Here is a 15,032-nt window from a genome sequence, read left to right as displayed (position 1 = left end):
AGGGACAAGACTGATTTGCATATGGCCGGGTCCAAACTGGGTAGCGTAGTGAGCAAAGGAATTGATGGATTAAACCCAGATCTGTGACTGGGGATGAACGTTTGATTGGTTCAGCATTTCATCCATCATTTGCGTATTTTTGCTTTTGTCTCCTTAAGTGCGCGGGGTATATGCAGGCATGGGCCCCGGGCTCACTGTGCCACTATTCAAGCTAGGCTGGCTTGTGAAGGGTGATACTCTAACACCGATCCCAGGATGCATGTTTTCAGTCCAGGGAGGACCTGGCCTGGCAGTTCAGGCTGGATTGTTCCCAGGGGGGAACAGGGTCAAGACTCATTTGCATATGGCTGGCTCCAAACTGGAGTGGCATGGTGAGCAAAAGAATTGATGGATTAAACCTGGGGTTGAATGTTTAATTGGTTCTGCATCCTGTCCATCATCTGTTTTTTGTTTTTTTTGTCATCCTAAGTGCACTGGGTATGTCCAGATGTGGGTCCCGGGCTCACTATACCACTGGATTTAGGCTAGTGTGGCTGATAAAGGGTGATACCCTGAAACTGGTTCCAGGATGCTTGTTTCCAGTCCAGGGAGGACCTGGCCTGGTAGTTCAGGCTGAAGTGTTACCAGGGGGAACATGGTCAATACTCATATGCCTATAGCTGGTCCAAATTGGGGTGGCATGGTGAGCAAAGGAATTGATTAATTAAACAAGATCTGTGAATTGGGGTGAATGTTTGATTGGTTCTGTATTCTGTCCACCATTTGTGTTGTTTTGCTTTTGTCACCCTAAGTGCGCTGGGTAAGCCACTTAGGGTGACAAAAGGAGAGAGAGTGAGGCTGCCTTATGCTGACAGATCTCTTTCATGGCTGGAATGTTCTCACTTTTGAGTACTGCCAGAGAGGCTTTGGGCTACCCTCCACTGAGATATCACTACACCCAACTAATACACTGGACTCTTCAACCTGACATGTGCCTAGCGGCCACCAGAGGTCTCACCCCGGTGGAAACATTTGTACACCAGTCTGGACATACAAGGGGCTCCATATCATTCCTCTATAATCATTTAATAACAACAGCTCCACCCTATACTCCATGCCATATGCATTTTTGGGACAACATATTTGGTACCTCAATCTCTAAGCAGTGGCAGAAATTATGGAACAATACCCCCCCTTTAACCACTTCCTGGGCATGCATGAAGCACACTATAAAATATTAGTTGATTGGTATCTTTATCCTACTACACTCAAAACAATATTCCCCAATCAATCTAACCTTTGCTGGAGGGGATGCGCTCTGGTCAGTGATTTCCGCTATATTTGATGGGACTGCCCCACTATCTGTCCCTTCTGGGCCGAAATCCTAGCACAAATAAAAAACATACTGGGTTATCCTCTACCTTCTACACCAGGCTTTGCCATTCTAGATTTAAGGGATGCATCTCTGAAACAACAAACCTCTAGTGACCGCTCCATCCTGTGGCTATGTCTAGGGAGCATTGATAACAGCCCTCGCTGCAGCCTGGAAGAAACCAATGACACCATCTCTCTCTTTTGCACGGCAGGTTATGGCAAGCTTCAACACTGGAGCGGATGGCAGACATACAACTAGATAACTTCTGAGATTGTAAACCAATGTGGACATCTGGTTCACTTTCTATCAGAATGTCTCCACCTCAGCAACTGCCCCACTTGTACAAGGGCGCTCCACCTCTTTCAGTTCTAGGTATCCCCTAGAAAACCCTTGCCACACGCTACTGTCATAGTTTTTTTTCCCACAATTTACATCTACGTGAGGTTTCTTGCGTCCAGCATTCACTCATGGTTCTCTTATTTCTAGTTCTTATTGGAGGGGAGTGGAGGGATGGGGTTAATGAGCATTAAGCAGTTCCCACCTCACTATAATGTGTACACAGCCCAGTGTGCATGATTTTTCAAACATGTTTCCCTTTTTATAAGCAACTGTAACTGGTATTAGCAATTTGAGTGTGAAATATTTCGAAACCTGTTGGGGTGCGGTACTTGTATGTCTCAATGCTTGGAAGAAAAACCCAATAAAGAAAGCTTGACAAAAAAATTAAATTGAATGATTTAGTACAATAAATATAATGAAATTGAAGACAGTTAGATCCACGAAAATACCAAGGTTGTAGAGAGGACCCACCAAACCTCCACGAAAACATGGCAGTGGAGTAGACCAACCAGAGATAAAAGCCAGGAAGTGAATTAATTCACTAGAGTTTATTATTCAGCAATACTGTTCAGTTTTATTGAAGTGTAAAGAGCAATAATAGCCCTGCAAGAGCATAGTTTAATCTCGTTTATTTTGTAGGTTTTTAGTTCAGAATTAGTTTCACAGCTAGTAAATGTGTTACACAATATGTAAAAATGTAAGTGATTAGAAGGAAATCATTGTAAAAAAATTGTAAAAATTTGATTAAAACTAGAACTTCCATACCAAAACTTCCTGCAAACTACTTGTGTTACCAAGTTGATGAATAAAATGATGGACTTATCATACTTCTGTGCATAATGAAGATGTTGCCCTATATGCGAATAACACTTTGAGACAAGCGAACTCGCAAGTACAAAACTAACTGAGGAGCTGTGTCTGATCTACTCACTGCATTTTGGGTAAATTATAAATAATGTAAATAATAATAAAGGCAATTACCAAGTCTACTGTATACTTCGGTCTTCCATAACTCTTTTCTTTAATACTTTTCAAAAGGTAGGGACATTTTCCTTGGCACATGAATCCCTAGTGTTTGGCAACCTTATTCAGCTGGCCCACTCAAGGATAAAAATACAAATACAAGTTTTTTCCATGCACTAACAAATCTAGCAAGCTAAATGGTGCAAAATAAATACTTTAAAATACTAAACAAAGTTAAACAATAGTGGTGTCATTGAACATGATAATAGAAGGAACATGCAGTAGGGTGGTTTGGGATGAAGACACGTGAGAGACTGCATGTGATTCCAAGCATCCTAACACATTTTCCTCTCCTAGTGAAATAGAAAAAAACAGACATTCATTTTCCGTCAACAAAACCAAATAACGAGTGGGCTCAGTAACGCTGGCATGAAGAGGAACTGATGCTGTTCCCATCGTCCTGTGATGCTCATCCTCCGCTGATATTTCTTTGTCAGCCAAGGCTGGTGATGTTGGAGCGGCCCCCAGGTGGAGCAACAATCCGATGTCCTGTGCGGCGCGAGTTGTCATTTACCTGGGAACCAGCAAATGAGTAACCTGGTGAAATAAAATGTTAGAAATTAGTGGAGAACCTTATATGCATGAGTGAGAGATGTGGACATAGTTACGCACTCAATAGGGCGTTACACATCAGGTTGAGAGCACAACATCTGTATGAGTGCTACAGTAAGATAACGCCATGCAGTTGTGTTGGACATCCCTACGCAGGTGAGGTGGTAGACTGGCCCTACAGGAAGAAAATGTAGGCCCCCTTAAACCAGAAATGGCATTTGTCACTTTGCAGTGGTGATAAACATCTTTAATGCAGCCGAATTTAAAGATGTGGGGTAAAATTCTGACCCAAGTCAATATGAAACTGATAATCAACACCCTATCCTTATATACTTTGAATAACTGTTACACCCCACCAAATCTGCAGAACAACTTTTCTTTCCTACTGCGTTCACCAAGATATGCTGAAATGCCATCTGAGCTGTGATGTCAGGAGATATGTTTTCAGAGTTTATAGACAAGAGTGCCTCATTAAGAAATGCATATCTAGCGCTGACAGATGTATTTCCTGGCTTGACAGTTCAGTTGTGCTAAAAGCAAACTTTTTCCTGTGTGTAAAAAAAAGAATCTCAATTTTGGCTACTTCATTGTTGAAAAATGTATGTGTTCTGGTGTGAGGGGTCTGTGAAGCTTTGAAGACCTTTGCTATCTTGTAAAAGAATTGGTTAGTCAAATAGTTATTGCAGAATTGCACCCCTCCTAAAACTACTACCAATAGCGTCTTTCTGCCAAACGTTACACTATGTACAACTTAAAAGATATATGAGAGAAAACTTCATTTTAAAACAGAGATGTGTTAAGGCATGGGCAGACTGCAATTGCCCTGAGCTCACACATTTGTAGGGCTCCCTGGGAAAGTGGGCTTTCTCTCTCTCTCTCTCTCTTTCACTCACCTTTGACTATTTCTATATTTCAACCTCTCTGTTCCCTGACTACCTCTCCTTTTCCAGAGTAAGACTTTTGGGGACACACCCAGAAAGAACATATTTCAACTGTTTGTGTGTGACATCTTTTCCAAAAGTTTGTTTCGCAACATGCGGTCTTCAATTGGCAGAAAAGGAGTTTGTACTAACAGGGACCCCAAAAATATATCTTGCCCAGGGCCCCAAAAATCCTTAAGACAACACTGTTTTAAAAGAGCATTTTTGCATGGATTTGTTTATATTGCAGTAATAAAAGGTGAATATTGTATTGTAAATTTAGTTTGAAAAGACGCACCTGGGACTGTGATGTGGGAATAACAACATCCATGAACGTTCACAATACAGTTACCCTGAAAATAATATTCTATTTGCAAAAACACTTTCTACATGCTTCGTTTGTTTCTCCCAGTTTGTTGGTTTTCTTTTGACATCCTTGATTTTGTATTTTTGGTGTGTTTAGATTCTGCTCTAACTTTGCCTGTTGCACAAGCCTCAGAGAGGTGTGCACAGTTCTAAAACCATACTGGTCTGCTTTTCAGTGTGACACCTGCAATACGGAGTTAGCCTGTTAAGTTGTGACTGGACAGGTAGCTGGTACTCAAATAGTCATAAATTGACCATTACAAGCAAGCCAAAGGAAGGCATGATTACTGATGTAGTACCGTTGTAATAAATAAGTAAACCAAGTTGTCTCCTCTATAAAGCTGGCTCCTCAGACTCCAGCCATCACTCCTGAACTTATGACATGAATCAGTTTTATAGTATTCATTTTGATATTTTTTACCATTACTGATATATGAGAGAAAAACAATTTCTAGCACGGGTCACAACTGTTGGGAAGGAAGTGTGAAGCTTGTCTTCTCTAGGAGGCTGGCACAATCAAATAAGAGGAGAGTTTTGAGTCTCAGAAGGAACTCCAGTCTTGTCATCCTCTATGCCATGCTGGCCTATTTTCCCACCGGAAGGTTAGTAGCCAAAATACACTCTGCCAGGACTAAAAATACATAATTCTGTAGTGAATAAGATGGGTGGTTTCTGGAAAATTTGTAATGGTGACATTGTACATGTCTACTAATGGGTTAGATTCATCCCCTTTCAGTATCCAGAGTAGGGACACTGTAGAGCAGGACCAGCTATCTCTTGGGGTTGTATCTCAATGACTAGATGCTGTGAAGGTCTGTTTAGTTTCCTTCTTGAATGTATAAAGAAAGGTTATTCCTTTCTGCAGTTAAGAGAACAAGTGAAAGGTAACAAGTTTCTCCAGAAGTGGATCCGGGTTAGAAGAAAAAAGCACACAGGGCAAAAACGTGCTTGACAATCTTATTGCTCTTGAGTGAAGATTAAATTATGCAGAAATAGATAAGCAAAACATGAAGCTCTCCCTAATATTAGGGAAGAGAAAAAAGCCAAGCAGAAACATACAATAGAAGACTCAAGGGGAATCCAGGCGGCAAGTAGCAAAAATCAGGAACAGAAATAGTAGCAAGTGGGTGAAGAGCACAATGACAAATAAGGGAACTAATGAGTTGTAACACTTCATTCATTAATGCCTTCATTACATAAATCACAGGAAAAGACAACCTCATCATGGATTGGGAACCTGGGGTACAATAAAATCTCTAGGCAGTTTGAGTGCATTTATTTATCAAGTGGCCAGTGTCTGTGGAGCATTACCTGAAAACCTTCAAGACCTTAAAACTAATATTTCATCTTTTCTTCAGGTAACGTCTGCACCGGGATCTAGTTGCTAATTTGAATCTTTGAGCCGCCCATGCCATACCGAGTGGCTGGAAGCTTCCTGCTGAAACTTCAGATTCAAAATCCAGCATCCGGTTCGCTACAGCTCAACATTCAGCACTCCAGTTGAGTCTGACGAGTGTAACTACTTAGAGGCAGTGATAGCTTGACATGGTCTTGAAGTGCCTGCATCTGACTTTGACACAGGTCAGCACCTACAGGTGCACCTTTCACTCACATCACCTGACTCACCTCACAGTTATTCCTACAGGCAACCACATTCAACTGCACCTCCAAAGTCCTGACGCCTCACAGAAGCTTCCTACATTCTTCACCAGCAGATTTAAGTCTATCACCCTGAGATCACAGTTTGCTGGATATAAGTACTGCTTGAATTCAAGGTTCAACAATAATACAAGGTGGCTGTTATTTTTAATTGTGTTACAATTCCTATTTTTTAAAAACACTCAATAAGCTGTATCCTTTATTTTGTAAGCCTTTTGTATGGTTATTATCTCTTGAAATCCTCTAATCCAATTTTGTTTTTGAGTTTAATTTTACTTTGCAGGAGACTGAGAAAGAAGATAAGGGTACTGGGGACATTATCTGTAGAGGGTGATGTGGTAGCCCTAGAGCCACAGAGAGTGAAAAGCACACATTACACCAATGGGAAAGAGGCACTGGCAGCAGGAAATGTAGGGACAGCACCACATAATCTGACTAGACCTAGGACGCATGGATGGACACCGCACTGTAATATGGAGATAGATGGATTAAAGGTATTAAAATAGCAGCATGTGAGCCTTTGTACATTCTCTAAACCAGCATCCTTGGAATTTTGCTAACACCATTCATTGATCGGTAGACCAGTGCAAGAGGTTACAGGCGAGCCCTAGGGGAGACCCTAACAAGGGTGGATCAGGTGCATAGCAATCTGATTATGGAAATGGGAAGAGAAAAACACAAAGTGCTTCTAAAAGATCCAGTCTAATATGGGCAGTCTGAGCCAATCTTAGTAAAGGGGATCTCAATGAGGAAAAACATCGTTGATTCTCCAGGGCGATTGTGCTAGGATTATCATACCCCCCCATCTCAGAAGACAAGAGCAGGATTGTCCCAGGAGACTCACTTGTAAGATGACAAAGAGGACAACTACTGGGGTTTTATGGACAGAGTATAGCACAGAAAGAATTCCTGGAAAGCTACGAAAGTTCCTAAAAAGACATCAGTGAATGAGGTCTATGTGAGTACACGTATGCAGCCAGATTATTCTAGAGGTAAGGATGGTCAGTCTACTATGTTAGTCTGCTTCCCCAATATTGAGCGTGACCACCTCTAAGCCTTGGTCAACCTGGAAAGGGGAGGGGTTTTGCTAGTGAAATACATCAGTGGCTTGTAGATGTTGCCAATGAGAAAATTGGCTCGAGAACCAACCCATGTAGACTATGGTAGACTACTGCTTGGGATGGTCTTCTTTGTGAACAAGTCAACAACCATAAGACTTTTGTTGACCTCATATTATTTTCACCACCAGGAACTAAAGGGAATAAAATTGCCTCTGCTTAACTTTGATGCAACTCAGTTGCTACAGACACAGATTAGACTCCACATCTGCGCCTTTCTGTGCTTTGCCTAGTTTGATGCAGTATGCCAGTTTCTTCTTGTACTGTAGATTTCATTCTGCATTTCCCTGCTTGCACGCAGCATGCCAACGATAACTACCAATTCAAATGTGGGTTCCACAATGATTTACAGTGACCAGACTGATTATTCTTTACCTATTTACCATTAATAAAGAACACTTGACTCTATGCACCTTTTATTTTTCCTGATGCAATGAAACATTTATTTGTTATTTATTTTTAGCTATAATTCAATGCATTTTAAATTAATGCCTCTTTGTCAGGAATGATCTTCTGGCTTTAATATGTAGATATTCATATATGAGTGGATGGTGCAAAGTTTTACTTAGGAGCCCGCCACCAATGCTGCTGAATGCTGGGGTTGCTGACCATAAACGATGCCTAGTTTTGATTCCACCACATGCGTCTTTCTTCCACCACCCTTGCACCATGTGTCTCAGAACCTCAGTTTCTGCAGGTTCTTTTTCATCCCTGCTTTCCCCATTTATGACTATTATCCTATCTTATCTTTCATTTCATCCTTCCTTCCTTCTCCTTTTTCTGCCTTTGTCTCTTCAATTAAGCACTGTCATCAGAAGCCATTGTGGTGTATGTCTGATTGTTCCAGAGTAGCCCTGATTGAACAGAGAATACGTAGCCTTTGTTCTCTGTTACTCGAAGGCTAGTATGCGTAAGCATAGAGCAGATGATGAATATAATATTTTTTTTGCCTATAGAACAAGTGTTAAGAAGTGTTGGAAGGGAGGTCCTTAGGGAACCTTAGGTCGATGGCAGAGTTCTTTCTGGGTCCAGTTTGGCAAATGTCTTCCCACTCCTATTCAGCGTTCAGAAATCTGAGGATAGCAGCAAACTGGACCTATGCCATAGTTCTGAATTTTATATAGATCTAGGGGCACTCTTTCAGTGAAATGCAGTGGGTGGAAACTTAACTGGCTGCCCCAAGGAGGTTGTTTAGTAGCTTGCGGGTTTGAAGCCTTTGGGAACAGCTTTCTGATGTACCTTGCCAGGATTGGCATGGTGGCCACTGTATTGACTTTGTTATGGGGTGGTAGCTACAGTTGTAACTGAAGTGGCTTGTATTGTTTTGTCGTTTTTTTTTTGTTTTTTTTTGGGCAGAGGTTGGTACTAGAGGCATTATTTTCGGAAGAAACAGATCTGTAGGTCAAACGCTGGCAGTGTTGTTTTGGATAGCTGAATGGGGATTATGTCTAAAGCATCATGGTATGACTTTGTTCATTTGGTTATGGGTGTAGGAGAGGAAAGATTAAAACTATGGCGCTGGTGTACATGTGACAGATTGATACTTATACCTTCTTCACCATAATTGGGCATTGAGAGCAAAGCACAAGCAGCCACCCTTACAGCCTCCCTTCCCCCCGCACCTTGTCCCACTTATGTCACCCCTCACATCCAGAACCTTTTGCCAAGAAGTCCCTTTTGTCTGAGGGTCCACAAAAACCTACATTTTGAGAACATACATTTTAGGCCTCCTAACATAAAATGCAATGCACCGAAATATGAGTGCATTGTTTCAACAAATAGCACACCAACTCGGTGTAACATGGATTTGGCTACAATGGATGAAGACAGTGGTCCTCCGACCACTTATATGTGTAACTGTTAGGCGCAATTCTTTTCTCTGTAAAATATACATTATTTTCTAATATATTTCCAATAGTTTCAGAGAGTTGAGCATGTATCGAATATGTGCTATTATTGGCTCTGCCCTCCCAACATTTTAGACACGCATAATGTATCGACAGAAAAAGTTCTAATCTGTATTTTCTGCATCAGTTTCATTATCAACCTAATTTTTGATCTTGTTCATGACCATCATAAAAGGTCGAGTTGAATGACTAGCTCGAGATTAGACTATGGATCTTAAAGTATTCTTCAAATGGGTTGAGCCGCGTCTTCTCTCATTTTTTCTGAGCTGTGAGCCTGAACGGCCAAACATTAAGTAAATTCTATCTTCAAAATATCTCCAATCTATTAAGTGTATATATATGATGCTACAAAATCAATCATGTGAAAACGAAAGTTTCAGCATAATATCTAGTCCATTTCTGTCTCTCGGTGCAGATCCTTCATTAATTTAAATCCCTAGGATACGAAAAGAAAAGGCTGGGGGCAGAACACTAGATGTCCAAGGAGGCGGAACGTGGAAGAATATCTCACAGTAGAAAACCTTTCCTGCTTTAGAAAAGAGTAATAGGCTGTGCGGTTAAGAAGCTTCAGTATCTTGGACCATGTAGGGCTCTAGCATCTCCCTAACCTAGGTTGCGTACAGTATTACCATGGGTTTCTTCTATCTTTCACCAGGAATTAAAGCAGGGCAGCAATGTATATTAATCCTTACTTAATGTAGCGCAGGGCTCTTTATGTGCATAAGGGCAGTGCCATTTAAATCCTTAAGTCTCCATCTGTTAAAGATGCGAGGAGAACGTTTTACCATAGACACACCCAGCTGTCCGTGGTGAGGATGGAAACAGTATCTGTAAGTGTTTATTTACCACACCTTGAAGATAATTATCCTCATTTTATATTAGGATGAGGAAGTTCCTGTCGATTTTTCTAATACAAATGTTCTTCTTTTTCTACTGCCTTATGTAGTTTGTGTCTTGAGCTTTCCACTCAAATACTTTGATTCAGAGGCAAGTTGTTTGTGGGATATTTCTATAAAAAGATCGTTTTTGACTAAAAAAAAAAAAAAAAAAAAAAAATATATATATTTTCAGTAAATCATTTAATCACTAAGGAAAAAGGGCTTTGTCCATTGCTAAACTGGTACACAGAGCTCTGAACTATGTGTTGATTTGTACTGATGTTACGAAAGTAAATTTCCAAAATAAACAGCAGTAAATTGCTTAAGGTTACAGTACCTGTTAGTCACATCACATGCCGTGGTCATGTAGATAATGAGTGTAGCAGTGTTAGTTTAGGCTGTCCAAACTATATCACTGCAATGACTACAATGCACTGCTCCAAAAATCATTCTTAGCTAAAAGTACAGAGTTCGAACTCCTCCCCAACTCGAATCCCTGTATTTACATCAAGTCCTATGTTGTAAACTTTCATTTTACATGACTATAAAGGGTGTGGGGCTCAATCCTCCATCCATTCGACAGAGGCAGTAGATGTTCCTTTCGGTAGACTCCAACCTATGCAAATTAGCCATTGGAGATCTGTTTTAAAAAAAACATTATATTGGTGTATTTATCATAATGTAAGAACATTATTACTAGTCAGATTACCATAAATTCCCCCCTTCCCTCCTCTTCCCTTCAAAGCTATTACTGAACATATTTAAGAATCAGCAGGGTTTTGATTATAATAATTAAGATCAGTCTCGTATACGCCCACCACATGTGTAATACTGTACAGCGCTCCTCACACCATGTCTAGCAACAACCTTTGTAATTGGGGAAACTTTGCTGTTGTATTGCAGAGTGAGGTACCAATCAAAAGCTATTTTATATTATGTTTACCTTCCTTGTATATTTGGCACTAGTTTTGGAATATAATGTCACAATCTGCACCATTCTTGCTGGGATATTTCCGTGCACAACACTATGCGGGTCATTACGACCTCAGCGGTCTTTTTCAAAGACCGCCGAGAAACCGCCGTACTGAAGACCGCCGCTCGGCGAATTATGACTGCTGGCAGCCCTCCGTCCTTTTTCGGACGGAGAGCCGCCAGCAGCCATACTGGCAGTCGGCGGGGAAGTGGAGGTTGCTCCACCTCCACTGCCCCGTCATCAGAACACCGCCTACTGAATCACATTCCATGATTCGGCGTGGCGGTGTTCTGGTGACGGGGTGCTGGCGGCGGAGCAGCCCCCATGGATCCCGTCCCCTCCCGGAGGATCAACGGACAAGGTAAGTTGATCGTCCGTTAGGGGAGGTGGGTGGAGGGGTGTTGTGTGTTGTGTGCGTGCATGGGGGTGTGCGTGTGAGTATGTAGAGGGGGTTTGTGAGGGCGTATATGCATGCAGGGGGTGTTGTGTGTTTGAAAATGTGTGCGTGTCTGTCTGTTTGTATGTCTGTATGTATGTGTGCGTGTATGACTGTGTGTGTGTCTGTTGGTATGTGTGCGGGTATGTGTATTGGTGGTGTCTGTATGCGTGTAGGGTGGGTGTGTGTTCCAATGCTGGGGGTAGGGGGTGGGGATGACCACTATCAGTGCCAGGGAAGGAATTCCCAAGCGCTGACAGTGCCTACCGCCATGGATTTCAGGGCGGTTCCAAACCCCACAAAATCCATGGCGGTATGCAGGGTCGTGATACCGCCGGCGGTCTGGTGATGGCCGCCGGGCTGGAGACCGAAGTCTCCAGCCCAGCGGTCGTCTCCGCCCTGGCGGTCGGAATGGAGAAGTGGTGGATGACCATGGCAGTAACCGCCATGGTCATAATTCCATTTTTTTACGCCGGCCTGTTGGCGGTATTACCGCCACTTCTCCCCCGTCTGCCAGGGTCATAATAAGGGCCTATGTTTCCATTTATTCATACAGGGCCACTTATGTTTGTCTGGAAGGTTTTTAATGTCATATACATTGCAGAGATAAGCCCTTTAGTTGATTCATAGTTGGGGAATACGTTTCCACACGGCGTCAGTTTCCTGGCTCCTGATATTTATTTATCGGGTGTAAGATCTAGTGCCTCAGCTAAAAATAAGGAATTCGGAGATATCAAATTCCATTTTGCATTGGTTGAATGATCTGATTGATTAGTCATAAGAATAATAAAAATCACCCTGCCACCATGCAGCATATTTTATGTGGTCCATGGCTCAATGGTTCAGCAATGGCATGAATGGGAAAAAGTTGTAACTAATGGGGACTGTGTCAACAAGTCCCGCATCTCTGTCATGCACCTCCATTGTACCAGAACACATTTTATTTCTTGTATCAGAAAGGCATAGTTCAGTAAACCTATCTAGTGGGTATTTATCTTGTTTCGAGTCAAGAACTCTCTGATTCAAAGTATGTCCTCTTTTCCTTTCACATGACATTTCTTCGTTTTTTTGTAGTGTTCTCCAGCATGGGTGGTTACTCCCCTGTGTACACAGTGTAGAAAATAATAAACTTAACAGCAAACTTCAATGAAAACCAACAGCTGCACATTCTCTCCTACATGCATCTAGGAGTCATCCATCAAGTACCATATCCAACATTCCTAAAGGGGAATACCAATGAATCAGGAGAAATTGCAGCAAAATAGAGGATCGCACGATAAAAGCAACAGAACTAACAGATCGACTTAAAGCATGTGGCTATGAGGAGGAATAACTACACAGAACCATTCAAGAAACTGCACGAATGGACATCATCACATCAGGAAGTCAATGCCTAAACATTGCATTTAATAACACATCACAAATCTTTACAACAGACATTAAACCTTTACCCCAAATAAGCTTCAAGAGGGCCCCCAACCTAAAACTCTGCAACTCCTCCTTCAAAAAGAAACGTAAACAACAAGATTTTCATTTTATAAAACCTGTTTGTTTTTTTACCTGCATGAACGGTAAACCTCCATCTGCAAACTGGGCCTCAACAAAACTAAGGTTTGCACTATTAACAAACACAAGCATCATATCCAGGAATAAATTTATTGTGGCAGTACATGTAGTGTACAACATAATCTGCCCATGTGGAAAAACTACATAGGAAGTACAATAAGACCTTTAAAACATCAAATTCAGGAAAACTACCAGAATATCCAAAAATCAGACCCACGATTACCTTTTATGGAACATTTTGAACATCATCCCAATCAAAGAAGCTTTTCCTTTTTAGGTGTACAAATAATGATGAAAAATCCCAGGGGTGGAGGCTTGGAATCTACCCTACGTAAGTGTGAGAGTTGGTTGATCATTAAATATAATACAGTAACGAAGGGACTTAATAAAGATGCAGAACTTCACCAGTGGCTGACTTGAATAAAACGGCCACAACCATATGTAAAGATGGAACTCGGACAAACCTGTGGAAGCTCTGATAAATGAAGATTTGATCTATCAAATCAATCACAGGGTATACAGCAGCAGACTGCCCTTCAGTCTTTAGAAGGATACGTATATAGAGGAAGCACAATGATACCGCATTAGCAAAGGCGACATTGTGTCACACAATGTAAGTACCTTTGCCTATATATATATATATATATATATATATATATATATATATATATATATATATATATATATATATATATATATAAAATGTTGGGTTACCTTATTACATTTAGTAAATGCTGACTTTTGATTGGCAACATGTAGAAACATTATATTTGGTTTTAAATGAGTTGTCATTTAAAATCCTATGGTAAAGTCGTTTTTTAGGTCGTAATTATGAAAATTGCACTTTTATAAAGTTGGCATTTTCTTGTCCTAACCCTTTGATATCTGCAATCGGTGTTCTGGGTCACATGGCCGAATAGTTTGGCAGCTGGCCTTCCAAGACAATTACACAACGGGATGCTATGTGTTGGCAAAATGGGTCTTCTTGCCACTATTGGTGGGGCAGAACTGTTCCCTGCCCCACTTACATTTCTTTACAAGAACTGCCTGCAGCATACACACAAAGGAACTTAACACCAGTCATTTGTCACCCTAGAGTATTTGAAGCCTGGGCAGGGAAAGAAAGGAACTTTCCAGAACCAGATGTGGGGTAGCCTAGAAAGTTTGCCAACTTCAAAGGTTGGCACCAGGTATAAATATTGGACTCTCCGACCAACTCTGCAGTACACTCTTGGACCTGTGGGAGACTCCAGAAGGACTGCCTTGTTCCCTAGAGAACTGTCTTGCTGCTAATACAGGATTGTCCTGTTGCTCGAGGCCTCCCTTGCTGAAGGAAAACTGGATCATCTCCTTGTTCCCAGGAAGACCTGATTGACTCTAAGGGCCAGTTGGCTGACCTCCTGTTCTGAACTACAGGGACACAACAAGCTTCAGAGGTCTTCTTGCAACTACCCAGCTGATCTGGTGTAACTGGACTTGCCTGGACCTGTAATTGGGCTTGCCTGAGCCCTGCTTGTCTCTGCTATAGTGTGTACCTGAGCCCCAAGAAGTGCCTTCCTGGGTCCTGTACCGTTGGCTGGCATCAGAGTTCATTCTTCAGTGAAGAAAAGAGATATCCTGAAGTTCTGTGCTCTTCGCGAGCAGGCCTTTTCCCGCTGAGACCCTGCCACTTGCTACAGCCAATGGGAAGCACCAATGAATTCTTCATGTTACGGGAGCCACCAGCTATGAAAGGCAACGCAAGATCTGCACTCCATACGACAGCAACAAAAGCCTGTGGTGATTGCCAATGCAAAGCTGTAGCAACGACTGTCTGCGACCCCCAACAGGATCTTTGCGCTACATGATGATCATCCACGATACTTGCCCTGCTCCTCTCATCCTCCTCCACTGCAAACTGGACCCTTTGCTCAAGACTTTGAGAAGGTAACCTTTTCAGTG

The 15,032-nt window shown here is 41.8% G+C and overlaps 1 protein-coding gene across 2 annotated transcripts in view; it reads right to left on the bottom strand.

Moving 5' to 3' along the window:
• Positions 1-2,240: 2,240 nt before the first annotated feature.
• LOC138295405 (dihydropyrimidinase-related protein 1-like) overlaps positions 2,241-15,032 on the bottom strand; it is a 141,627-nt gene continuing 128,835 nt past the window's right edge. For both annotated transcript variants that reach the window (XM_069233673.1, XM_069233674.1), the window contains exon 14: positions 2,241-3,253. In XM_069233673.1, coding sequence (XP_069089774.1) covers positions 3,150-3,253 — 104 coding nt within the window. In that variant the 3' untranslated portion in view covers positions 2,241-3,149. The remainder of the gene's footprint in view (positions 3,254-15,032) is intronic.

The sequence above is a fragment of the Pleurodeles waltl genome, chromosome 5 (genome assembly GCF_031143425.1).
Source record: "Pleurodeles waltl isolate 20211129_DDA chromosome 5, aPleWal1.hap1.20221129, whole genome shotgun sequence".
Classification (NCBI taxonomy): Eukaryota; Metazoa; Chordata; class Amphibia; order Caudata; family Salamandridae; genus Pleurodeles; species Pleurodeles waltl.
Note: the sequence above shows the minus strand (reverse complement) of the source record. Positions and strands in the feature narration are given on the sequence as shown.